The 26,962-nt window shown below is 36.1% G+C and overlaps 1 protein-coding gene across 1 annotated transcript in view; it reads left to right on the top strand.

Annotated features, from left to right (window-relative positions):
- The window catches only part of ken (ken and barbie), a 42,386-nt gene extending 18,302 nt beyond the window's left edge, over positions 1–24,084 (top strand). Inside the window, exons 3-5 of the mRNA XM_067154983.2 lie at positions 848–1,111; positions 5,537–6,578; positions 23,551–24,084. Of these exons, the coding sequence (XP_067011084.2) occupies positions 848–1,111; positions 5,537–6,578; positions 23,551–23,723 (1,479 nt within the window). The 3' untranslated portion in view covers positions 23,724–24,084. The remainder of the gene's footprint in view (positions 1–847; positions 1,112–5,536; positions 6,579–23,550) is intronic.
- Positions 24,085–26,962: the final 2,878 nt, after the last annotated feature.

The following is a 26,962-nucleotide window of genomic DNA, read 5'->3' on the forward strand; positions in this document are numbered from 1 at the left end:
AGAACTTGAGTCATCGCTTTTTGATGGATTCCATCAGTTGTTCAGTTTTCTGATAAAAGTTCCTCATGTCCTCGCAACCTGCATTGTCCAGCCACAATCTTTGGGCCATTATCTTTCAAAGGATCTTCCTCTCAAACTTTTCAGGTTTGAAACGTTTGAAAATAGTTCAGTAATTATTCAATTTCCAGTAACTTGGAGGCATTCACTTCCACAGAGACATTCAGGTTTATTCACAGTGTTGTAATGTCCGAGTTTAGCTTGCATTGAAATTGGCTATTTCTTGTACAGGACATGTGTTCTTATAAGCTATAAATTTCATTTTAATTGGACACAACATTGTGAAAAAATAATACCTTAAATTCAAACATTTCTAGTTAGGATGTGTGTATCGTTCAGTCTGTACATTTTTTTTTTTTTTTAGATGTTTACAGCCATTAGATACCACAATAAGTAACATTTACACATTTTTAGATGCTTTCTTTGCAGCCTAGTATTGTAGCATTCTCTTTCTGGCAACCTGTTTCTTCTGGTGTATTGTATTGAAAAGGTCAGTTTATTTCTTATAGGTTCTGAAAAATGCTGTGGCCATCTTATCTTGCCTACAGTTGTTAGCTTCTCTTTCATTAGATCCCATCTGCACAATCTCGCTGAAATATTTGAAGCTGTCAACTCTTTCACATATTATTAGTTTTCCATGATTGAAATTCTGTGTGAATATTGTCTAATTTTTGTTAAAATCAGGTCCAGTGTAAGGTTTGAAAATAGTCCAGTAATTATTCAATGAGTTAAAATTTTCTAATGTTGTTTGTTTTTCCTGCTTCTGAATATTATTTGATCTGTTTCCTAGGTAAAGAAAGAAACAGATCCCAAGAGCGAGGGAGCAGAGGATGCAGAGGAGACGGAGCCAGAAGATGAAGAAAAACAGCAGGGCGGGCCTTGCGTTAAGTTCATCTCTCAAAGAAGGAGGAGGAGTTCTCTGAACCCAGTCAACCTGTCGCTCACAAACCCTGACAAATCTCAGTCTCCTCCAGCTCGACATCAAGATTCAGATTCCATGGAGCAGGAGGGAGAGGAAGTTGATCAGTCAGCTGATAGGGATGATAAAATTAAGGTTTGTAATCTGCCTCATCTATGCTTATCTTCAAAAACTAAAAACATTTTGGTTAATACATTTCTGCAGACATCAGGAATAACAAAGTGTGCAGGTTTAGCCAGTGGCAAAGGTGTGCAAATTTTCTTTCATAATCTGAATGGTATATGACCTTTCATGAAATAATAATAATACATTTTTACGAGGGAGTGTGGAAAATATTTCCTGAGACACTTGCGAAGGGTTCGCACTCCACAAGCGTGTGAGATTCTTACCGACTTAAAACCACAAACCCTTTTCCCATGATGTGCATCTCCGCCCCAGAACTGTTCTCGTATTACTTCAGGGCGGCATCGTGCTTTTACCCTCTCAGGCTTCTTCTTTCTTCGTTTCTCCTTTACTGACATTCGTGAGCATCCAAATCACTCTTTTTCTCTTGTAGGATACTTTCTGCGTATGCAGCTATCTGATCCCCAACATTCCTGGTTCCGTAACATCACTAGGACAATAAATTCTGCTGTCAGTTCTCCTTGCTAACAGGCGAGTTGGCTGTGTGGTTAGGGGTGAGCAGCTGTGAGCTTGCATCCGGGAGATGGTGGGTTCGAACCCCACTTTCGGGAGCCCTGAAGATGGTTTTCCATGGTTTCCCATTTTCACACCAGGCTGTACTTTAATTAAGGCCATGGCCACTTACTTCCACTCCTAGACATTAGAAGTGAGTCTCGTAAATAATTTTTCTCCTTTTAAATTTCTTTTCTGTATGTTTATTCATTCCCAGTTCTGGCTATCATTTCCATATTTACTTCTTTGCCCAAGGTCCTAAGTCAACTTCAAGACATCATATTATGACAAGAAGATCATAACCATAATTTTTGTTATTATATGTATTTTAATGTTATTATTCCTGCAACATTGTCTTTGTCTGGTATACATATGTTTTAATTATCACATAATCTGTTTAATTTTATTTGGCTGAAGATGGCCACCCTGGCCCCGCAGTGTTGGGATAGCATACCTACCTCTTACCCAGAGGCCCCAGGTTCGATTCCCAGCCAGGTCAGATATTTTTACCTGCATCCGAGGACTGGTTCAAGGTCTACTCAGCCTATGTGATTAGAATTGAGAAGCTATCTGATGGTGAGATAGCGGCCTCGGTCTAAAAAGCCAAGAATAACAACCGAGAGGATACCTCGTGCTAACCACACACCTTGTAATCTGCAGGCCTTCGGGCTGAGCACGGTCGCTTGGTAGGCCATGGTCCTTCGGGGCTGTCGCGCCATGTGGTTTGGTTTGAAGATGGCCACCAAGTGGCTGAAACTAGTCCCAAGACTGATGTAATATTATTTGCTTTCATACAGTACAATCTTGATAATCCAACATATATGGGACCGGGCAACCGCCGTATTATTGAAAAATTCCTGATTATCGGGAGTTTAAAAAAAAAATTTACAGATAAGTACAGTACATTTCTGTTTCTGGAAAAAATAAGACTTACACAGGTTTTGGCTATGAAAAATAATAATCGATTGTTTTTTGTTTCTTTGATTTATACATTTTATCAAAACACACTCTTGTAATCGTTTAAGCACCAGGACATCATCACTTGCGATGCCATTTTCTTCTGCCCATTGAGAGCATTCAATGCATCGCTGTTGATCACAGTTCACCGAGTCAAAACCTCCAAGTCATCATTAGATTCGTCATCCGGGGATCGAATTTGGCTGAGGATTTCTTCGTCAGACAGGGATTGAAAATTTTCCTCGCTTGCCCCTTGAAGCCACTCGGTGATATCCTCGTTTGTCAGGGTAACATCCACTTCACATTTGTTAGAAAACTCTTGCAAAAATTGGGAAGTCAATTGTAAAGAAGAATTATCATCTTCAGAATGGTCAACCACATTTTCAGAACTGAAAGCAGGGTGCATTGGCCAAACCCTTTCCCACAAATACTGGATAGTGTCACATTTAACTTCGTTCCAGCTGTGAGCTAGATTGAAAACGATGTCTCTGATGTTTTTTTTTTTTTCAAAAATGTATTACTCCATCAGTTTGTTTTATTATATCAGAAAGGAGCGATTTTTTGTAATTAACCCATTGAGCCCTGCATATTTGTTGGATTGAAACTGCATTGGCGCTGGGATTATTTTGGAGGAAATATAGTGTCGCTTCATATCGTGAGAAATTTCTTACTTACGAGACCATTAAAGATTTAAATATACACGAAAACAAAAGGCTTTCATACCAGAAAGTGCGGAACAAGGAATACAGTAAAACATTTTATTTTATTAGCATCACGGTTCCGTGCTCAGTCCGCCTGCTGAGCTATAACACAGCCTTCTCTTTGCATTTCCTCTTAGATTTCCACATCTATTTGTTCTTCTGGAGCATTGCTCACACTAGTACTAATATTACTACTAATTTCACTGAAAAAATTACATTCCTAATCATCATTACTTCCTAAAAGGGGTTATATATCGGGAAATATCAGTTCTATACTGGCAGCCATCTTGTTTACAAGCGAATCTCAAAGTCGAGAGATAGCCCACTTCAAACTAATATTACCAAGCACACTATCGATATATATTGACAAAGATCATATAACATTGCAAAGAAAGAGTCCCTACACAAATCACAAATGCAACCCACTCTGCCATCTCTTGAGGAAAAGTTGAATTACGTAGTAAAATGAGACAACGGAACAGTTCCGTGGTCCGGCATTTGGTCCACTGAGACGAAGCACGGAACGGTTCGGTGGCTCGGGCCCAATGAGTTAACTTTTATTTGCTGAATTACATTTTGGTCCATGGGCTGCAAAAGTGGTGTCGTGTTCGGAGGCATGTAGAGGACTTGAATTTGCCTGTCTTTGGAATGTAGATCCTCTTTTTTAGGGTGTCGAGGAGCATTATCCAGAAGTAGCAAAGTTTTAGGAGGTAAATTGTGGTCTTCTGAAAATCTTTGTTGTATATGGTAGGTTTTGAAGGGATTTGAATTTCAAGATTTTGCATTTAACTGGAACGAACCAGAGAATTTGGTAACTACGACGTGTTTAGTATCAATAGCCTAAAATTTATGTAATTAATGTAAACGTCTAGTGTTTTTCAAAAACTGAATTACAAAATGCACCATAAATAACAGTAGTCTACCACAAGATATGAATCTCATGTTTCCGTATTGGCAACTAAATTCACCAATAACAATTTATTGCTCAAGTTATCCTCCTGTTCAATACATCGCAATAAGACCTATCTGTGTCGGTGCGACATAAAAACAACTAGCAAAAAAAAATTTTTTTTAGATAAGTGCCACAGTTTCTATGAATTTTGTCTTTCTGACGCACTAAAATCAACTTCCCAATTTTGCGATAATCGTGTAACTCTTCATTAATGTGCCAGAGAGCAGGATCAGCATCAGGAAAAGAAGTGATTAAAGTCTGAGTCTCTTTTCCTCTTCAATGTCGACGTCATTGTTATAAATACTGTAGTTTAATTTAAATCAAAGTGTGAGGTACTAGGGAAAGGCCTGGATAAAGTAAAATTAGTACTACAACAAACTTCCGATTATCCGGGTGCGAATTATCTGATTTGCAGGTTATCCATTCAAACCCAACGTTTATTGATTTATTTATTTATTTTATTTCCTTTATTTTTGTCATGGTATTTTAAATATGTGTGAACTGATCCCTTAATGTTCCTTTAAATTTTTATGATGTAAATTGAGCATTTCTGAAGCATAAAGACCTTCAGGTTTGATCACTGTTAAGTAGTGATGAATTTTACTGTTCCAGGACTAGCATTTTTTGTTATAAACATTCTTTGTATATTGAAAAGCCATTTCCATTTTCTGAATTCTTGAAGCTACTGATTTATTTTTAATGCCATTTTCAGTGACCCATTCCCGTAAGTACTTAAATTCCTTTACTCTTGCAATTTTATTCATATCAATTGTAAGTTCAGGTGGAGTAGTTTTGATATTTGTCATAAATTTAGTTTTTTCATATGAGATTAAGTCCTATTTTTGCTGGTTGCTCTTCCAGTATAGCAATCTATTTCTGTGTATCAGAGGTGCCTTTGGCAATGAGTGCCATATCAAATTCACTTGAAACTTTCAGTGATTTCAAGGCTTTGACTACAAATTTCCACAGTGTCTTTCCCTTGTCTTTTTCCTCTTGATACCACCATGGTCTTGCTTTGCTCTGCACAAATTTTGATATCATACTTTTCAATTTCCTCTTTCAGAAGTGTAGAAGTATTAATTGAATATTTGTTCATTTATCTTTTTATAGAGTAATGTGTTATCTTATGCATGATGTTAAGATGCACTTAACATTTCTTAAGAAATTACTACTATGAATTGCAAGTCTTTGAGATAGTTACCTCTGGTCTAACAACCACTGAGTCACTTTCTGTCTGCTTACAAAACGAAATAATGTTGTTGATTTTGTTCACAGCCCCTTTCGAAGAAGACTCCTGCAAGTGAAGACGTTCCCCATTATCAAGTTGACAAAGTGGCTTCGCATTTCCTCTTGGAAGCTTCCCATCATCGCGGGAAACGGAAGTCTTTGTATCCCGAAATCTACTCCGATGTTGATCCTGACTCCAAAGTGGGCGAGGATGCTCACAAGGCAGGTGATGATGGAGTAATGCTGCAGACTTCTCCAGAGAACTATGTCGTCACACCTCATCGCAAGAGACGTCCAGGTTTCCATAATTCTCCAGCTCAGAATCCACCATTTGTACCCTACTGTCCATCGTATATTGATGAAATATCTCACAGACATCGAAACAGTCTTCACAGTCCAAGCCCTAGACACTTAGCTCATCCTTTATCTGTATCGGCCCCTCCATATCTTGATCGAGGATCAACAACTCCTCCATCAGCTGGACCGTTACAGGTTTCAGCACAAGAACTGGGAACGACGCTGGCGTCTGCCCAGCACGCTGAGGATGTAGCCGTTAAGTATCGTCCGCCGAGTGGTGACGGAACAGCTCAGAGTGTAGACTACACAGCTAGATCGGGTGAAAGTGGACCGTGGGGAACGTGGGCACTATGCCAAGCGCAAGTGGTTGGTGGTGCCGATGAGGGTGGTGGTGGAGGTGGGTTCTTGTCTCTAAGCAGTGGTCCTGGAGAAGGAAATGGTCCAGGTGATGGTAGCTTCACCACAAATACTGGCTCTGGTTCGACATCCTCAAACAAATCAGTTCCAGTTCGCGAATATAGGTGTGAGTATTGTGGCAAACAATTTGGTATGAGCTGGAATCTCAAGACACATCTTCGCGTTCACACGGGGGAAAAGCCATTCGCATGTCGACTTTGTGTTGCGATGTTCAAACAGAAGGCCCATCTTCTGAAGCATCTGTGTTCAGTTCATCGCAATGTCATCAGTGACGGAGGTGAAGGTCGTTTCAACTGTTGCTTCTGTCATCTGTCTTTTGAGACCCTACAAGAGCTCATCAGACATCTCTCAGGACCTCACAACAACCTCCTCCTGAGTAAGAATTTACATGAATAACTCAACCAGGGTGGACAACAAAAAGCTGAAACTTCATGAACCTGAATACTGTAATCTAAATATTTTAACACAGTGTTGTGTTATTTCCTGTGATATCTGTATAGGTATTTATATTATATTATCCACGTGAGAAGATCTGTTCTGTCTCATAAACCCCACCTCAATGACACTAAACATGCAGTGTTCAGGTGTTAGGATTGCAGTTATGTTGTCCACCCTCTCTGCTGTAGTTGATAATGGAACTCTAATCCTCGGTGTATTATTCAGGGTGTGAACTGTATAGTTACAAAGCTTTCAACAGTATATTCCTCAAGAAAAGAGCAATAAAAATTGCATTTTCGACTCAGTACCGGTAATTCAGTGTTACAAGAGCTAATTTATATTATTAATGGTAATTTTCATTTTATTCATTATGCAGTCAAACCTCTGTGCACAAGTCCCTGCAACCATTTAGCTTATTCTTTCCTGTGTGAATTTGTAATCAATAGAAATCCCATTAATTTGGTGATGATCAGCTCATTCCAGCCTTGGAGAAGTAAATCTACAAAACTGTTTTGACCTGTTGTCTATCATTCATGGGGCTGTTGAATATAAAAGTTAGAAATTAGCTCCTTCACTGGACCCAGACTGGAAAAAATACTAATAATTGTATGGCCTCAGCTACCGTGTACAGACATTTTAATTTGACGCCATCTTGCTGTCTAAATGTAACTTAAAGGCTCTTCCATCTGTCAAACATACAGGTTAAATATAAATTGTACCGCAATGTACCTGTAAAAAACATTTATTAAACAAGGGATAAAAATACACACTATAAAACATAGAATGATACGTTTCGTTCTTAAAAGAGCATCATCAGATTCTATCAAGTCACGCTCAAATATTTAGAAATAATATTTATGTTTATCTCTGTTTAATACCGTATTTACGCAAATAATACCCGCACATTTTTTAAAAAAATTTGGGGCACGAAATTGGGGTGCGGGTTTTATTTGCGTCAATATTGACATTTTTTTTTCAAAATCAGCCTTCCTACATTTAGCGTGCGGGATTATTCGGTGGCGGGTATTATTCGCGTAAATACGGTGGCGGGGATTATTCGCGTAAATACGGGTATTTACGCGAATAATAGCCGCACATTTTAAAAAAAAATGGGGCACAAAACTGGGGTGCGAGATTTATTTGCGTCAATGTTGGCATTTTCTTTTCAAAATAAGCCTACCTGAAGTTAGGGTGCGGGGATTATTCGCGTAAATACGGTATTTAGGAACTCCACTCCAGTATGCTGGACATTATTAAGATAAGTGCTTGAATTTAAGTTCCTAAATATTAAACAGAGATAAACATAAATATTACTCATGTTGAAAACACTTCTTAACATACAAAGTAGGGATCCCCAAACTACAAAAAACATAAAAAAAGCAATTTCCTCAATTGTGCTGAAAGTTGAAGGGCTAAAGGGCCCAGAAGGTTTCAAATTGTGAGTCTTGGATAGCTCTATCAAACTAAAAAAGAAACAAATTTTGAAAAATCACTTCCGGCCTAAATGCATTTCCAGAAAAACAGCCTAAAATTACCTTTTTCTCTACTTGCTTTCGTTTTTATTAAAATTCTAGCCAAAATAACTTATTTACAAAATTCTTTAGAGCCTCCGTGGCTCAGGAGGCAGCGTGCAGGCCTCTACCGCTGGGTTCCGTGGTTCAGAATCCACCAGAATTGACAGATTGAACGTGATGCACATGATTCAATTTTCATTTGAATATGCGAACTGGGATTCAACCTGGTTGAATGTGCTGCATTGACATTCAGTTTTAGGGAGGCTGGAATTTTTCCATATCTTGCGTGAAATAACTATCACGGAACATATGTAAGCTGTAGTGATAAGCGACTACCCTTAATAACTCAACATTTATTCTGCACTATTTGGAGGTTATATAGATATGTGATACAAGATGTCAAACATTTAACCTCACCAATATTCAGCCCTTTGATAACTTTCTTCCTTGTGCCTTCAGGAATATATGTTGAAGGTTATGGAATTATCCTTGACACTCTGTAGACTTGTGGTTTGCTATCTTATACTCAAATAACAGCCTTTGTTTTACAGCAGTGAGAATGAGGATTTTCAAGTTGACTAAAATACAAGGCAGATCTTTGAAATTAAATTTCAAGAATATCTTAGGTAAGTTCTGAATATTCTTAACAAACTGAACAGAAAATGTTCGACTCTTCTGGAAGTCAGTTTTGATATCTGTTTGGAACTATTAGCTCTGTCATCACAGATATAAATTAAAGAAAGAGTCACATTTTCAGTTTCTAAACGTCGGAGAAATGAAAAACTTACAAGTACGGTATCCAGTTTCAAAAGCCATTTATAAACAAAGACTTTTGTACTAATTACCAGTCAAGAAAATTTGACATCAATTTAAAATGTTTATTGGTGATTTTGTGATGCTGATTATGAGTATGTAACAAGGTTTTCCTTCAAACTTCAATGTTATACCTTCAGTTGAATATCGTATCTTTAATTTTAAGAATAATGATTTGTGTTCTTCCAAAAATTATTGTCTACAAGCAAACTGTATTGGATAATCTTTTCATAGCTCTTGGCCAAGTTTAAATGTAGGAGCTTTCCTTTCTATAAGCAGTGAATATTTTCTTACATATGTGTCTAAACTTACTGTTATGGTTAGATTGCTTGCTCATCGATAAGGAAATTATTTATTAGACACCTGTAAATTAAACTTCAATTCATCCAACAATCATTTCTTTAGTTATTTTCTCAAATTGTTTTTGCAACTTATGAGGGGTATCTTTCTAAGTAAGGACCGTTTTGTAAAAATACATGAACTACAAAATATTTTGAGGTACTGTAATTTATTTTTTATTAGATTAAACATACCTTCAGATACTTGCCAGATGAGAGATGCTGAATGGTGTTTATCAAACAAGGTCGGGAGAATGTGCATGATAACCAACACTCAGACCAGTTATCTGTGCAAACACAGTTGATAACTTCCACAATCTCATTGCAATTTCCATAAGTTACAAGATCAGCTTGTACAAAATTTTCTCATTTTAAGATTTGTTCTTAAATGTAATTTCTTGTAGACTCTCATCATAAAAACTCTGCCATTCCTACCTGAATTATCATTTTCAATTCATTATTGCTGTTGAAATGCTTGCCTCATAAGATACAGGAAGATGTGGTTATCACTAGGTATAAAATCAGGACTTCAGGTGCAATGGTGATGTCGTATGGCTTTTAGTGCCGGGAGTGTCTGAGGACAAGTTTGGCTCGCCAGGCGCAGGTCTTTTGATTTGACGACCGTTAGGGGCCCACGTGTCGTGATGAGGATGAAATGATGATGATGACGACAAATACACCCAGCCCTCGTACCAGCGGAATTAACCAATTATGGTTTAAATTCCCGACCCTGCCGGGAATCGAACTTGTGACCAAAGGCCAGCATGCTAACCATTTATCCTTGGAACTGGTCAAGACTTCAGGTAGGGCAGTGATACAATTACTGCCAGTCTATAAAATTTTAATGGGAACTTGGATTTGAGACTTTGTATTGTTGTGAACCAACAAACCTCCAACAGACAGCAAGCCATTGAATGTGCATCAAAGTTTCTTCAAGTCTGATACAAAACAACTGTATTTAGATTATTTTTTTTCCTTTTGCTCTGTGGAGGCCACCAGCCAAATTTTTGTTTGTCCTAAAACATGCTTCTCCTTATCTTGTGAATTGAGGATATCTGTTTTAATTTCATTTTCATTGGTGATGATGCCTGCTACCACTTCATTGATTGGTGCTTGGATCCAAGAGTTAACACCTGACACTCATGTCTGGTCCACTTTGATGGTGTGGTCCAATAATTTGATACATTTCTTGTGGTCTGGAATTTAAAAGCATTGGCATATCTCTTTGTTTTAATGTCGAAAACATCTCTTAGCATACTACGAAAAATGTAAACTTAAGCAATTTCAATTGTTCCAAAAGTTGAAGGGCTAAAGGGTCTGGAAGGGTTTTAAATTGTGAGTCTTGGATAGCTCTATCAAACTAAAAAAAAAATATTTGAAAATTACTTCTCGGTCTAAATGCAGTTCTGGAAAAACAGCCTAAAATCGCTTGTTTCTTTACCCATTTTCTTTCTTATTCATATCCTAGCCAAATTAACTTATTTACATAATTCTTTCTGTAATATGTTCCTTGGTTCCATACCCTCAGGCGTTTTTTGATTTTTTGAAAAATATCTCCACCGAATGTAGTTATAAGGGTTTAAGTGAAACTCTGCATTGACTCACATTAGGGCTCGTGATGGTGCTTAAGTGAAGCAATGTATTGACTCATATTAACGCTGGTAGAGGTAGGAAAAGGCAAACTGCTAATCTAATTGACCACATAACGATGATCAAGAAAAAGATTGTCATTTTTAGGAATAAATAAAGAATATATTCTCATACTTTATTATATTTTCTTTACCTAAAATTCGTAGCTCATATCCCTAGGATATTTTCAACATTGGATTTTTTTCCTTTTTTCTTGGAAAGCCATTTTCGAACATACTGAGAGCACAGCTTTCTGAAATTCAAGTTTTTTGAGAAAATTTTATATAGCACTAATCTTGAAACTTATGGAAATTGCAATGAGATTGTGGAAGTTGTGAACTGTGACTGCACAGATAGCTGGGTTATCATGCACACTCTTCCGACCTCGTTTGATAAACACAGCTTCACCATCTCTCATCTGGCAATGAAAGTCCTCTTACATCATATTTCTTGCTGTAAATATTTGGTAACTAATCTTACTTCACACGTGGCTACAGATGGTGTCTGTCTGTGTGAAAGGGATGTTGGGAGTCATTGTGAAAGTGCAGATTTACAAATTTAGAGGCTTTCAAGAAATATTGACTAAAGGTCCTTACTTAAAAGTTATCATCAATTTTATCATTTAAAAAATTTATTTAATTTAGATACATCTCAGTTATCAACATTGGATTAAACCAATATTCATATTCAGCACACTCTTGTCTTTTTGTAGAACATTTCAGAATAAACATTAGCAATTGTAATAGTATACTGTACTGCTATGGTGAAAAGTCACTCATTAAATCAAGACCATTAAGTCTTAGTCTGTATGAATTAAGTAATGGAACCCTTAGCCATGATACTTGTTGGTTCCCTTCTTCTTTCGTTACGGACAATGGGCAGCTTTGTCATGGTTTGGGTTTCCTTCTTCTCCTCCCAGAACTTCTTCATCCCTCTCTCCTTCTCTCTCATTCATCAGCTGATATTTTCAGTACCCTCTTCTCTTGTCTTCCCTATTGGCTCTTCACTATCCTGTTCCTGTACCTTTCTTGGTCATTGAGCTCTGGCATATTGTTTGGTGTATATTTATTTCTCCAGTTCTCTGTTATTTCCACCTTCATCTCCATCTTAGTCCAGTACTTCCGGAGTTCAACAACCCACTTAGTTCCCGTCTTTCCGCTTGTCCTACCTGTTGTCCCCCATACTCTCCATGTCTATCCTGATCACATGTCCAGAAAATCTTGCTCTTTTGAGTCTTATTTCTTCTGAGATCACCTGCATGTTTTGGTACAGTTCATTCCTTGATCTTCGTTCCTATCTTTCACCTCTTTTTGGTCCGAGTATCTTTCTCACGTTGCTCTGCCCCATGCTTTCCTAGTGTCATCATCTCGGCCATTTTCTTCGCTGTTGTCTTGTAGTGCCTGAGCTTTTGCGTCTGTTGATATGTTTCTTTCATTGTACACTTCTCTGGTCACAAGGTCCTGTCCTAAACTTTTTCACCCTCTGTTTTATCCCATCATTGGTCCTGTTTCTTCCTGTTACATATTCTTCAAGTTAATTAAACTTTTCCACCTTCTGCACAGTGCTTTCTGGTGTTTTCCAATCACTAGTGGTGTTCAGAGTCTTAGTATTTTCGAAGACGATCCTTAGCCTTACCCTTCTGGCCCTCTTGCTTATGTTATTGAGTTGTTTCTTTGCACCTTTTTCCTTCTCGCCTACTATGGCTATGATATAGATGTTGATTCCCTCAGGGAACCTGAAATATTTGTCCCAAATGAGTAAGTTTATAATACCAATATAGTTGGTCCATTATTGGACATTATAAATTTTTCAGCTAACTCATTCCTGGTTGCCAGCATTTTGCCCCAGTATGTTATTTGGGCTCATCAGTTGGCACACCTACCAAGAAGCATGGCTAGTGCATACCATGGAGGCCACTGCATAGGCGTGAACAAGAGTTCAAGTCTTTGTGCACAAATATATTTTTCTTGGTTTTCACTTGTACAAGAACAGGTTGTAGTTTTCTCACAGTATCACATCAGGGTCATCAATATTACTGTAACATTTATTAATTGTAAACTGCAATCATTTTGAAACTGACTCCATATTCTTTTAATCAACAACAAACTTATTTTTTGATGTCTCCATAGCAACAGAGCAAATACCATACCATCTAATCTCTCTTCCTTTTTTTTTCTGTGCTTAATCTCCGTGTCTCCATGGAGCTACTACAAAACCTTGTTTTAAATTCCAGTGAACAAAGTTACCATGGAGTAACTATATAAGTACAATCTGATGACAGTAATTTTATATTGGGAACATGTACCCATGCTAACTTTGACTTTATATTGTGTCTTTCTTTGTGTGATTTTTCACCATTACTGTTATTATTTCCTGGTATGTTTGCTACATAGTTTAGTGGTCATGAGTACAAGCATTATTCAAAAGAAAAATAATGCAAAATGTTTGTGTAACAAATTTTGAATCAGTGCTTCCTACTTTAAAACCAGCTGATACACAGATAGCAAATACAAGTGTAATGTGAACTTATTTTTCAAGAATATAAGAGAAACATTCTAAGAATGTTTAAAAGTAAAGTTTATTCTATATAAAAGTGATTTCTGTAAATAATTAACATGGACATACATATGCCAGTATGTTAAATCTGTGTATACAGTAATTATAAATGTGACTTACTATATTGCCTTATATTGTATACTACAGAAACTTGGGTCCAATGTATTTAGAGTGGCTTGTGCCCGAACAATCACTGCCATTTTGCCCGAAGACAGTCAGTCATTATGTATAATTACTACTCAAAAGGGAATCACCAGCATTTTCTTTAAAAAATGATATGCTGGTAAAGAAAAATATTTGCTTTTTAGACATAAATTTTCAGTTTATTTTCTTCATCTTCTTCCCTCTTTTATTTCTGGTGGTGGGCAGTCTTGGAGCGGCTGGTGAGATAAAGAATTTGGATGAGCTTTACTTTACTGTTCTATGATTTATTCCAGCTGTAGATGAAAAATTATAGATCGTAACCTGCTTCTTTGTAGTGGCAGAGATTTTTATTTATTGTATCTGTGATTTTCACTGACTATACAAATTCTTCTTTGTTTTATAAGGATAAAAAGGGCATTAAACAAGTAATACCTGCAAAATAGTTATGTGATTATTAAACTGTGAGACAGAAATAATCACTTATTATCAGAATTGAACTGCTCTCCACACTTTTTATGAGGGTCACTTAAATCCAATGTACCACATTTTTTTCCAAAACAAACTTTTAACACATTGAGGTTGAAACCCGTACGGGCTGTGTCATTTATTGTGGAGAACAAAGCCGACACAGCGTACGTTCTCTGGTTTTTATCGTTGTTACTACAAAACAAACATACTACGTGTGTTGATCAGCACTGCAGTATAAGATATGGTTCATACAGTTCTCAAAAAATAAATATAGATGGCAGCAAACTGCAGCTCTACACATCATATTCTTCCTTCCAAATCGTGTCCGAGCTGTGTCGACCCTACAGCAGTGTGCACGTAAAGGCGGCCGTGCGACAACAGCGATTTATACCAATTGAACAGACCTAACAGGTCACACATAATATTTATGTACTAATTATTACATAGATTTATCTCTTGTACAAATAACTCTGAATGGCCTAAAAGCCAGATACACTCAATATCAGTCATACTTTATTAGTTAAGGTTATCAGTTGAACTTTAAAAAAAAAGTGAAAACTTACTAACTTCAATCCACTATTTCCATGGTAGTGGATCTATCAATTGTATTACAGTTTCTACAGGTATGAAGTATGAGTATAGTGAAACAAAAAATTACATAAGTTCAAAACTAGTTGTTTTGTTTTTCGTATTGAACCTCTATGGACTGCGTGTTAACAACCACTCTCACTTTCAGTGTCTGTGTCTTGTTCATCCTGCCAGTACCTCTTGAGCCCATCGATCAGCGCTTTCTTCTGTTCCTCTGGTAAAGGGCCTCTCCATCTTCTGGGTTCTGTCTCCACCATAAAATCCTGATAGCTTTTCATCATCCTTTTGAAACTAACCCTGTCATTGATTTTACCCTCCATAGTGCCCACCTCCCTCAGATCTTTCTCACACTCTTGGAATCAACTCAACTTAAATGCCTTTGATTTTAGAAAATTTCAGATTTTCTTTGTGAGCCAGTCATTATTCATACAGAATATGTGCTCATAAAACAGCAATCTTAAACTGTTGTTGTAATTGGTTCCACCTTGTTGTATACTTCTTTATTGGATGTCAGTCAAACCTGCCTGTCAACCCATCTGTTGCCCAAGATATTCCGCACTAGCCTGCGTTCTCTTTTAAGTACGGTAGTTGATTAACTTGTCCTTTTCGATTCGTGCACAGTGTCTCCGAAGCATATAAACCTTCTGGTCTAACAACAGTCCTGTAATACCTTAATTTGGCTCCAAAACTCAGCATCTTCTTATTATAGATGTTTTTAATGAATTGGAGCGCTCGTTCTAATTTCCGGATGCAGATAATGGTCGCTTCTTGTTCTAGCCCTTTCTCTTGGATTACTTCACCCGGGTACTTAAATTTCTCGACTCTTTCAATCTTTCCATGGTCTGTTAACATCCATTCTGGACCATCACTGATGTTCGTCATGTATTTTGTCTTCTCAAAGGAGATTTGTATTCCTACTTTCTCTGCTGTTTCTTTAAGAAGGTTTATCTTCCTGATTGCTGAACTGATGTTGTTGGAAAATATGGCTGAGTTGTCTGCAAAAGCCAGATAATCAACATACACTCTTTTGTGTTTGGGGCCTAATCAAAACCACTTCTTTGTTCAGCAATTTTCTTCATTCTCGAATTACCTTTTCTAAGATACAATTGAAAAAAAATTGAGAAGGTCCATCCCCTTTGACCCCATCTTCATCTCTGGGGAACCTGCACCTAGATACTTAGGAAAGGATTCTAAGACTAGACATGGGAAACTCAAGACCAAAACTAGTATTTAATTTTAAAATCTGAAATTACTGAAAAATGGCCAGTCCGAAGTATGAAAGTGAGCAAAACCTCAATGTGTTTATCTTTGATCATTTTTCTAAAAGGGAACATTTCTCTGAACTTGCTCTCCAAGTTTTCATAATGGTCTTTTGTGCATTCCTAATGCTCTTCCTGTGTCAATAATACTTTTTCACATCATTTCACCGTGGATAATGCTAATAATACCGACAAAGTAAACTCCTTGCAGTAGATTGTAGATACTATAGAAGTCAAACTATGTAAACCAACAAATGTTGATACGTATATAAAACTCCTGTCACAAATTAATATTTTGCTCTTTTGCTGCTACAGTGAAGCAAAGCTGGAACATAGAATAACTGTTTTTTGGAATTATTATTTATAAACCAAATTTATATTAGAGATCTTACTTTCTTTCTTAGTTTCTGTTAAAAAATATTATTTTCACATACAGCTGTGATATGAAAAAAACTCCATTTGTGTACATTTTCATACATGGTTATATTTATACAATTAAAAGGAATATTTTGATAATTCTGTATTTGATATATAAGAAAATATTGCAGTCTATTTTTAGGAAAACGGTGTTGTAAAGATCAATATTATTCATTCTAGAGACAATTTGTAGCCATGACCATGCCGTCCCAATTCTAAAACAACTTAGGAAAGCTGACTTGAAAAACAAGATACATTTTCTTTTTCTTATTCTTCCTTTTCTTCTTCTCTTGGTTGTGAAGTTGTTCATTCGATCTTTAGTAGTAATGTAGACTATAATATGAGGAGGAGCACTGATAGAAACACAGTTCATTGACAATGAAATGAAAATAACACCAATAATGTTGTGAAATTAGAAAAATGTAAAACAGAAATGTATTTGTTCCCATGGGGATTAATTTGTTTAGAAGTGAATAATAATATTCCCTTCTCCTTAAATTTTTCAACTCATGAGTTGCTGGACAACGTGGGTCCTATTACTCTATAAAGACATTTTAAGGTCCAGAAACAATTAATTTTGAAAATCAATTCGCTTATAGTGAATATTGCCAATCATACAAAACAACCATAGAAAAATAAACTGCAAGGAGAGTATACAAAAGGAAAGAATGAGTATTTTTGAGTAGGTCGTCTAAACGTTAGAGATGAACAAATAACAATCATTAACCTAATTGACTCTCATTTAAATACCCCTCCATGTCACACTGGCTCAGATATAAATCCCAATGGAGGAGCTCACCTAATAAGATGTTTTTGTGTGATAGATCTGAAAACAGTTTGGCAGACATAGTGGAGTTAATAATAATAGTGTTATTGGCTTTATATCCCACTAACTACTTTTATGGTGTTTGGAAATGCTGAGATGCTGGAATTTAATCCTGCAAGAGTTCTTTTAAGTGCTAAGTAAATCTTCTGACACAAGGCTACATATTTGAGCCCGTTCAAATACCACTGGATTGAGTCAGGATCAAACCTGCCAAATTGGGGTCAGAAGACCAGTGCCTGAACAGTCTGAGCCACTCAGCCCAGAAATAAAGCATTTCTTGCACTGCCACATTGTCTCACTTCTTTTCTGGGACACCAGGATACACAAAGCGAAGTACGCTTTTATTTCGTCCTCCTTTGCGTCAAACCATTTTTCGTCATATTTGTACTTTTTCTTATCCTCATCTGAAAGCTGCTTCCGAGCATAATTTTTTGTTTCTGTAGCAATTACAGAAAATAACAGGTTGAGATAATCTAAAAAGCTCTGATGAAGCTGTGACTGCATCTTTCTTGGATTAAAAACTCAGAAATGCCACCATTTGCTTTGAAGTGGGTGAATGACAAGATTATCCTCTCTGCTTATCTACTCATGTACATGTTTTGGTTATGAAAGCCTGGTGCGCAAGTTATGCTCATGATCACCCTCCAAGTTATTAGCGATAATTTTTGGCTCACTTACACTTAACACTTCCTCATACAAATTATCTATCGTCTTCTAATTCCTGAAGACCTTCACTTACACTGTCCTCCAAATCACTATCTAAAACACTATTCATTAATTTTACTAACTCGTCATGTTGAGAAATGCTATTTGCTGTAATGGCTAATGGCTTGAAAGGAACGTGTAGTATTTCCGAATCACCCTGTGCACGTGCTGTGAAGATCAAAGCAAGGGAAATCTTTTAAAAATTACCTTCATCCCAAACTTTTAGTATTCGAAAACCTTAACACAAGAGCTATCTGCGACAAACTAGGCACACTATAATTAGATAAGCGAGGCTTGGCAAGACACGGGCTCACCTCGTCACTTTAATTGTAGGCCACATGAGCCAAATGGGTATGCCTTGTCATCCAAGTTCATCGGGTTGAGTACAGATATTTACTTTGGCATGAGTATCTTTTGATGTATGCTTTAACATTTTTGAGAATGCCAATGAACTGTTAGCTCTCTTGTGTATGCATGAAGCAAAATATACATTTTTCTCAATATTTTATTTATTGAAAGCTTACAAAATACAACCACATTTTCTTAAAGAAATACAGGTCCATTTTCTTTGAACATTTCAAGAAAATGACAATAAAAAAGATAGTGTCATTGGTAAGTACAATATTCCTTCTATTGAAGACTTTCTTTACTTGTCGATTTCACATACATTATATAGGTATACATACTTCAGTAGCTTAGTATGTGTGGTATAACTAAAACAGTTCGTGGGCCACGACAATGTTTTTACCTTCCATCTCTTGGATATAGGTGGAATTACTGTTGTAATACACCTCAGATTAGGTCTCAAGTGGAGTGTGGAGTCATTGCTTTTCATACTTTCTTAAAGGGAAGTACCAAAAGGTGCATCGAATAAGACACCTAACAGAGACCTCATGTGAGATTTGTGTGCATGAGAGGGTTAAATTTTGTGTTTCTTTCAGTGTGACTCAAAACTTTTTAGTTTTTAGTAAAATGTATGTGTAAATAAAATTTATGTTGGTTGGTTGAATAGAGTTAAGTATAGTGCCCATATCTAATCATAAAGCAAACAGAACTCTCAATATATTGTTTTTCCATTGTGTTGTGAATATTATACAATTATGGTATAAAATGTCGTAAGACAAATGTTCCCACCGAAATGGCATTTTTAAACCCTGTGATGAAATTTGTGTATAATAACTGTATAGTCTTAAAATAATGTGTTATTTATTCTGTAGGCAATCATAATTTCCAAACTTTCACTCATGTATTGATCTTTAATAAATACTTACTATGTTCAAGTGTTATATTGTTTTAACATGCTGGTGTAAGATGAGCATGGGGAAGAAGAAATTGGACTGTCTCAGAGAACTTTTAATTGACTCAACAAAAAATTTTCAAGTCTGTCTCTGTCTACTTGAGTCATATTTAAGTGCAAGATTGAACTGTGGATACAAACATAGTATTGTAAAACTCAGCTGTACAAATTACTGTTAACAAAAACAATGCTCAACCATATAGTGCTCTTCGTAGTCGCTTCCTTGCTGTCTCGGGCTGTTTGCAGTTTCGTATTTCTTTTCAATGTTGCTCATCTTGATTTGATCTCCTCCTTCCGTAATAAAAGATCCAAGTATTGGGTTAATATTGAAAAAATACTGACAGATGTACAAAGCCTTTTAAAAAGTTGCTGAAACAATCTCCAAAGTGACTCTCTTTTAAGTCTGTAGAGCTAGTTACTGGTTCTTGGACTTTCATAGGTATTTTAAAATGAAATTTTAGGTGCCTTTCCCTAAACTACCATTTTGTACTGCACAAATAAAATGATTTATATCCTAGACTGTAGTGCCTTATTCCCGAACATTACATCTGATTGTCATTAAATTCTGTTCTCGCATTTTCTCGTGGCTCAAAGCTGAGATGCACTTAGCAGCAAAAATCGGAATTAACAAATATCTCTGTTATCATAGCCAGTACGGTAAAAATGTATAAGACATAAATGATCAGAAATTTATTTCTGTACAACTTTGGTTACAGATATTGATTTCCATAGAGAACCTGAATTATTTGTCCTGAATGAGTAAATTCATAATTCTGATATAATTGATCCATTATTGGACATTATACATTTTCCAGCTAACTCATTTCTGATTGCTAGCGCTTCATCCCAGTGTGCCAATTTGGGCTCATCAGTTGGTAACTAGCACACCTACCAAGACCCATGGCTAGTACGTAATATGGAGGACAAATATTTCAGGGTATCATCTGATGGCCTAGCAGGCATAAATTTTTGTAAATGAGACAAGCTCTCTCATAGAGCATTAGCACTGCTAGTGGATCCAAGTAGCCTATGCAGTGGCCTCCACGGTATGCACGGTATGTGTGCGTCTTGGTACATGTGTAATTACCAACTGATGAGCCCAAATTGGCACACTGGGGCAAAAGGCTAGCAACCAAGAATTGAGTTAGCTGGAAATTTTATAATGTCCAATAATGGACCAATTATATTGGAATTTTGAAATAACTTTAGTTATGTAGTATTTATCGATAGAACTACTAATAACATAGATTTTTGAGAATTACATTTTAGACCTTCCCCTAAACTACCATTTCACTCAGTGTGCATAACATTATTTATAGCCTAGTTTGTAGTGCCTTATTTCCCAACTTAGCATACTGATTTTCGTTAAATTCTCTTTAGCCATTTTCTCGTGATGAGCGAACATACATACAGACAGAGATAATGGAAAAATAAAATATGCATTTCCTTGTTACTGTGGACAAGATCAATAAAGAAATACCATTCTTTTCAAATTCCAAGCAATGTACAGATAAAACTCTTATTTTATACATACAGGGTGTATCCATGATGATGTTACAAACTTTCATGGATGATGGAGAACAGAAAATGGATCACTTTGAGATAAGGAACCATATTCCGGAAACGATCGAGTCAAAAATTCTACTCATTTCAGTCCGTTTACCCGCACAAGTTTCACAAGCTGCTCCATTTACAACAAATGTTCGAAACAGCTTCCTCCCTGCCTCAATGCAAGCATGGCATAGTCGCACAAAGTTCCGTCGTACCCGTTTGAATATCCCGGTGTCATTTGAACAGCGTTGCAGGCAGGGAAAATTCTTACCAAGAGATCCTCTTCAGTCTCGAGAGGTGTCTCATACACAAGGCTTTTCATATGGCCCTACAAGAAGAAATCATGTGGAGTGAGATCAGGTGAACAAGGAGGCCATGAAATAGGACCTTCTTCTTCCTATCCACTATTCAGGGAATTTCTGAACCAGGCATTCACGAACCCTCAGTCCAAAGTGAGTTGGGGCTGCATCATGTTGGAATCGCATCCGTTGACGAAGGGTACATGAGATGTGTTACAGGAATGTGGGTAGTATATGTCTGAGCACCACTGTGTACACTGCTGCATTTAGGCAGGGAGAAAGAAGTTTATTAATAACTTTTTACTTGAACGTTTCCGGGCTACGGTTCCTTATCTCAAACTGATCCATTTGCCGTCCTCATCATCCCTGAAAATTTGTAACATCATCGTGGATATGCCCTGAGTAGATTGTCACAGGCACTATAAATTATGCATTAAACACATCTGTTTTTACATATTACATATAACTGAGTTGCTAGTTTGTGTCTTCACAAATTTAATGTTACTGTTATGCTTTCGATGATATCGTCCATATGCACAACCACCGTCTTCTTCCTCATTGTATTCTTCTGGTGAAGTTCTGTTTGAGTTATATGGAATATGGGCACTAATATGTTAGGTGATGAGAGAACTAGCTGGCGTACAACATAATAATACAAATGGATATTTTATTTGCACCAAAGATGTTTTTAGTTTGTTATCAGGGTTTAGTTGTAATGAGTGCGTAAGTGTGTGTGCGTTTGCGTAGATGTGTGCGTGCATGTGTAAATAACTATGTGACTAGCTGCAACATTTTATAATTCATCTAAATCATTCATGCTAGTCTTGCCTTTCTGTTAATTGGAAGAATTATTGCTTAATGATTCTTTCCAAATTTTCAAATTTATTTGGTATCTTAAGTTTCTGAATTATTTCAACATTTCATTGTTCCTTTAAAGTCCCTTTTGTTTAATTACATAGAGCTGATACTTGCCATGGATAGCAAAACTACAAACAAATTTTCTATACTATTTTCTTTCATCACTTATAATTCTACTTATAAAATGTTCTTGAAATTGAAAACTGGAACTAATTAAAAACATTGTGTTGTTCTCAAAAGGCCTTCACAATTATAAAACCATTACTGATTCCACACTTCGAAGATCATTACTAAAAGATTAAGAAAAAGAAAAGCATTGTTTAATAAGTGCTCTGAAATTGAGAGTCCAAAATGTGCCCATGTTCATCAAATGGGAAATGCTTAAACCCTGATTATGACATCGTCACCTCATTTTTCCTCAAAATAGTGAGGCTGCCAGGAATGACAAAGAATTTTAAAAAATTCACTTTAAAAATAAAATAAATGATTGTTTTAATGGAAACAAAGAAAAATAAATCGAGCACAAGGAAATCTTCCAGCGACATATACACAATCAAATATTATTTCTGTAAAATCTGCCTTGGTGTATCAAAGGCAGATTTGAAAGCTTCATTTCAGCTGGCAACAATCATGACACACTTTGCAATAATTATTGTAGACATCTGTTGTAATCACAGAAATTTCAAAACTTTGTCCATCCAACAATATTAACTATCCAGTAAAGTTACGCTTCACTGATAGATGAGAGTGCAATAGGTTTGCAGGTCACCTGAATGGCACAATTTCAAAAGGTTGCAACTATTAAGGGCCTTGGCTTGCCAATGCAGCTGCTGCCCAACCTGATGGCTTGCAGATTTTGGATCAGTGCGATGACGTCCTCAGACTTATAGCTTGGTATCCACAAGCGGGCCACTGCTTCTCATATCAGATTGAACCCAGGGGCAGTCCATTAACACCTGTTTCTTGCAACATCCACTGGTGCAGCAGATTCATGACCTTCTAGCCAGGTTATCTGATGTTGGCACCAGAATCATTTTCTCCAAGTACGGAGGAAGCACACTATCCTTACACCAAGGAGCTGGCATTATTAGTATCATCATTATGTCTTCATAGTTGACTGTTTTGATTTTTCAACTTTTATTTGTTTTGATCTTTGTGACATTTTAGTACTTAAAATGGCTCTGAAATGCTGCAGCTGGTCAATTCGTGCTTGTTAATTTATTAATAAATATTGCTTTCTGAAAAGGGATACACCCTAGTTTACCTCATACTCCAGAGGCGTTGAGTTGAATTAGTTTATAAGTAATTTGCTTGTAGAACAAGTTTTATTCACTGAAACTGGATTGACTATAATTTGCAAAAAAATGGAACCATCTTGTTGGAAGTTCATTAGTAATGAAGACAGAGGCAAACAATGCAATGAGTCATGGTAGTTTGCATTCACTATATTACTAAATATTTAGTAATGAAACTGCCTTTACGAACATTTTTATTTCTAAATTATATGTAAATGGGCAAAAGTGCCACATTAAAAAAAGAAAAACAGCTTCTAACTACAATTCCATAGGTCTTGAATTTGTCTTATGAGTATATTGTAATTTTTAAATGACTCATTATTTTATATTTTGCATTCTCTGGTTACTTGCAGGATACAACAAGATGTTACCAACGTTTCAGAAATATCTGCTTCATTCTCTTGTTGCCGATAGTCATCCGAGTTTACCTTTGTACGATAACAAAGTTTACAGACAACATGTTCTTTGTTTCCAAGATGTCATAAGGATTCTGCTTTGTGAAATGAATTCGAAGCTAATAGTTTAAGTAGAAAAGAAAAAAAAAAAGAAAAATGTGTTCTGGGTAATTAGATTAACCAGTTTTATATATATCTCAGCTTCGAGCATAAGATGATGAACAAATCTCATTTAGTGAGAGTAAGTTGTAAGATAGAACTCAAATAATGTAATTTTAGTGGAAAGAAAACTATAGTTTGTATACATTTTTGTGTATGGTGTTGTGTACATAGCTTAGTATGATTGTAATTTTTCTCGATTGTGAGTGAATGTTAAAGAAGAAAAAGACATTAAAAAGACAATTATGATTAATTTATGAAATAAATATTTTCTGAAAATATTCCCATTACTTGTGAGTGAATTTGTGAAGATAAATAATTCTGTTGTGTAGTACCGTATATTTGGTTTGCTTTCATACTTAATATTATTCAACTCGTGTGACCATTATACACCATAACTCTTTTTCTTTTAGTCTTTTCATGCAAGGTGAGTCATGTAAGTTAAACAAACCAGTCAAATGTGACTATGGGATGTGACGTAAACCGTTACTTTCACCTCCGTTTGTAATCCCTGCTTCTTTAAGCCCCCTGCACATGGGGATAGTAGTGGTGGCCACTGGCTGTCCAGCCCTGACGTTTCTCAGACAGTGTTGCCGAATTTGAACCGTGCGATATAAACAAACGCAAACTCCTAAAATATTTCATGCATACATAGATCAGATTCTGTGTTAATGTGATGGAAATCCGTATGGAAATATGCGAAAATTACCTTTAATGTATTGAAAACCAAGAATAGGTAAGGAACTTCATCTTATTTGTCCGTATTGAACTGAGATCACAATTATTTAAAGTCTATCAGGTTCCACCTTTTCAATACTAATACAATGTTGTTTGATGATATTTACAACATTATTTATTACAGTACATGTTTCGGTGCTCTATTATGTCACCATCATCAGCTGATTTATAAAATGTGAAAAAACTTGGCGATCTAAATATTAAACAAAATATTGTCATACTTAACTCATACATATACATATTTACTTACAATGGAATATTGGTTAAATCCTAAACATCTATTATGCTATATTAATTATCCTTAATATATAACAAGAGAATTCTTGTAAGTCATGAGTATAAAATTTTTCTCATCTGGTTGACGAGTTGTCTTTACATTCCTTAATGTCTGTGATTCTATGCTCTCGTACTGTCTAATTAGCACTTAAAATTGAGGAATTAAAATTGCATGCAGTCTATTTGATGTTAAAATGTTCGTTTCCTTTGTATATTAGCTCATCGCGCGGTAGCCGTCACGCGAAGTACACAGCCTTAGAGGGTTCCCATTGAACTGAGAAGATAAGTCCGCCTAACAACAGCAGGACAAATTAATTACAGTTCCAACCACGCATAAAGCAATAAAAATACGAAGTTTTAGTACTTAATAAATATAAGAAGACGGCTCAATTTTCAACAATTATATTATATATAATGAATTTTATCCAACAAAAGCAGCTAATATACAAAAGAAACGAACATTTTAACATCAAATAGACTGCATGCAATTTTAATTCCTCAATTTTAAGTGCTAATTAGACAGTACGAGAGCATAGAATCACAGACATTAAGGAATGTAAAGACAACTCGTCAACCAGATGAGAAAAATTTTATACTCATGACTTACAAGAATTCTCTTGTTATATATTAAGGATAATTAATATAACATAATAGATGTTTAGGATTTAACCAATATTCCGTTGTAAGTAAATATGTATATGTATGAGTTAAGTATGACAATATTTTGTTTAATATTTAGATCGCCAAGTTTTTTCACATTTTATAAATCAGCTGATGATGGTGACATAATAGAGCACCGAAACATGTACTGTAATAAATAATGTTGTAAATATCATCAAACAACACTGTATTAGTATTGAAAAGGTGGAACCTGATAGACTTTAAATAATTGTGAACCAAGAATAGTGTAATCAAAATAATAAAACGTTCCAATTAAAATTAACCACACTCCAAGAACTGCGTAAATATAATAACAAAACATTCCAGTCAAAATTAAGCACACTCCAAAAACAGCATAAATATAATAACAAATCATTTCAGTCAAAATAATAAGAGTAGACTATAGGCGTCATATAAAATAACAACATTAAAATCCAAACTCTGTAAATAGTATCACCGTAATTAAAATAAAACCCTGCAAATAGTATCACTGTGGCAATTAAAACATCGCCGTTACAATAAAACTTCAACATACTCATAGAAAAATAGTGCCAAAATAATAAAATATCGCAATAAAATGAAAAAAGTATGTACTCCCAGTAAGTAATCCATAGGGAATAAGCCACACTCTCCAAAAATATTGGTGTCTTCGTCCTTGTCACTAATGTCACTGGAGTCACTGCTATCATCCTTAACCATAGAAATAATTTCTTCCACTCGACATTCACTGTAACAAGTTTGACTGCCTCATGCACAGCTTTTGACATCAGTGAAATGGAAAGATTTGTTATTTTCGGCAACATATCCCTTCACTTGTGCCCAAATTAACTCGATTGCATTGAAGTGGCAGTGGTAAGGAGGAAGCCTAATTACCCTATGACCCTGAGCCGTAGCGATGGAGTGCACTTCGTAGGTGCAAAATCTAGGCTTATGGAGTTTTACACTTTGTATATCTGCAGATATCCCCAGTACATTATTTCCCACCAACCACTGAAGAATGATATCTTTTCTGTCTTTCATTGTCGGTGCTTTGTTTAGTTGCACAGGGTGATAGGGGGCATTGTACATAACAATTACGGAATTGGGACTTACGTTTGATAGCAAGGCATTATTAAACCACATTGTGAAAGTAATCCCATTCACTTCTTTGTGATAATCACGAGTGCTCTTTGATCTAAAAAGAAGCTTAGTTCCCAAAGTAAATCCATTAACGCCACTTGCATGAATTAAAATAAGCCTACTTCCCTTCCGAATAGGTGGTTTGAAGGTCCCTGCTACAGTTTCATCTGTCCAGGCTATCGCTTTAGAATGTCCGGCGTTTGCCCATGTTTCATCTAAGCACACCATTCTATCTGGGGGAGTCTTCAGAATTTCCCTCAAAAATCTACCTCACCATGATATAATTTCACTTCTCTCCATCGCAGCTTTTCTCCCTGAAAATTTCTTCCAACGTAAGCCAAGTTCTCTCAGTACTTTACTTAAACAGATTTTTCCTCCACTGAATAAGTGAGATTCTTTCAAAGAGGAAAGTAGTTTA

The sequence above is a fragment of the Anabrus simplex genome, chromosome 10 (genome assembly GCF_040414725.1).
Source record: "Anabrus simplex isolate iqAnaSimp1 chromosome 10, ASM4041472v1, whole genome shotgun sequence".
NCBI lineage: Eukaryota > Metazoa > Arthropoda > Insecta > Orthoptera > Tettigoniidae > Anabrus > Anabrus simplex.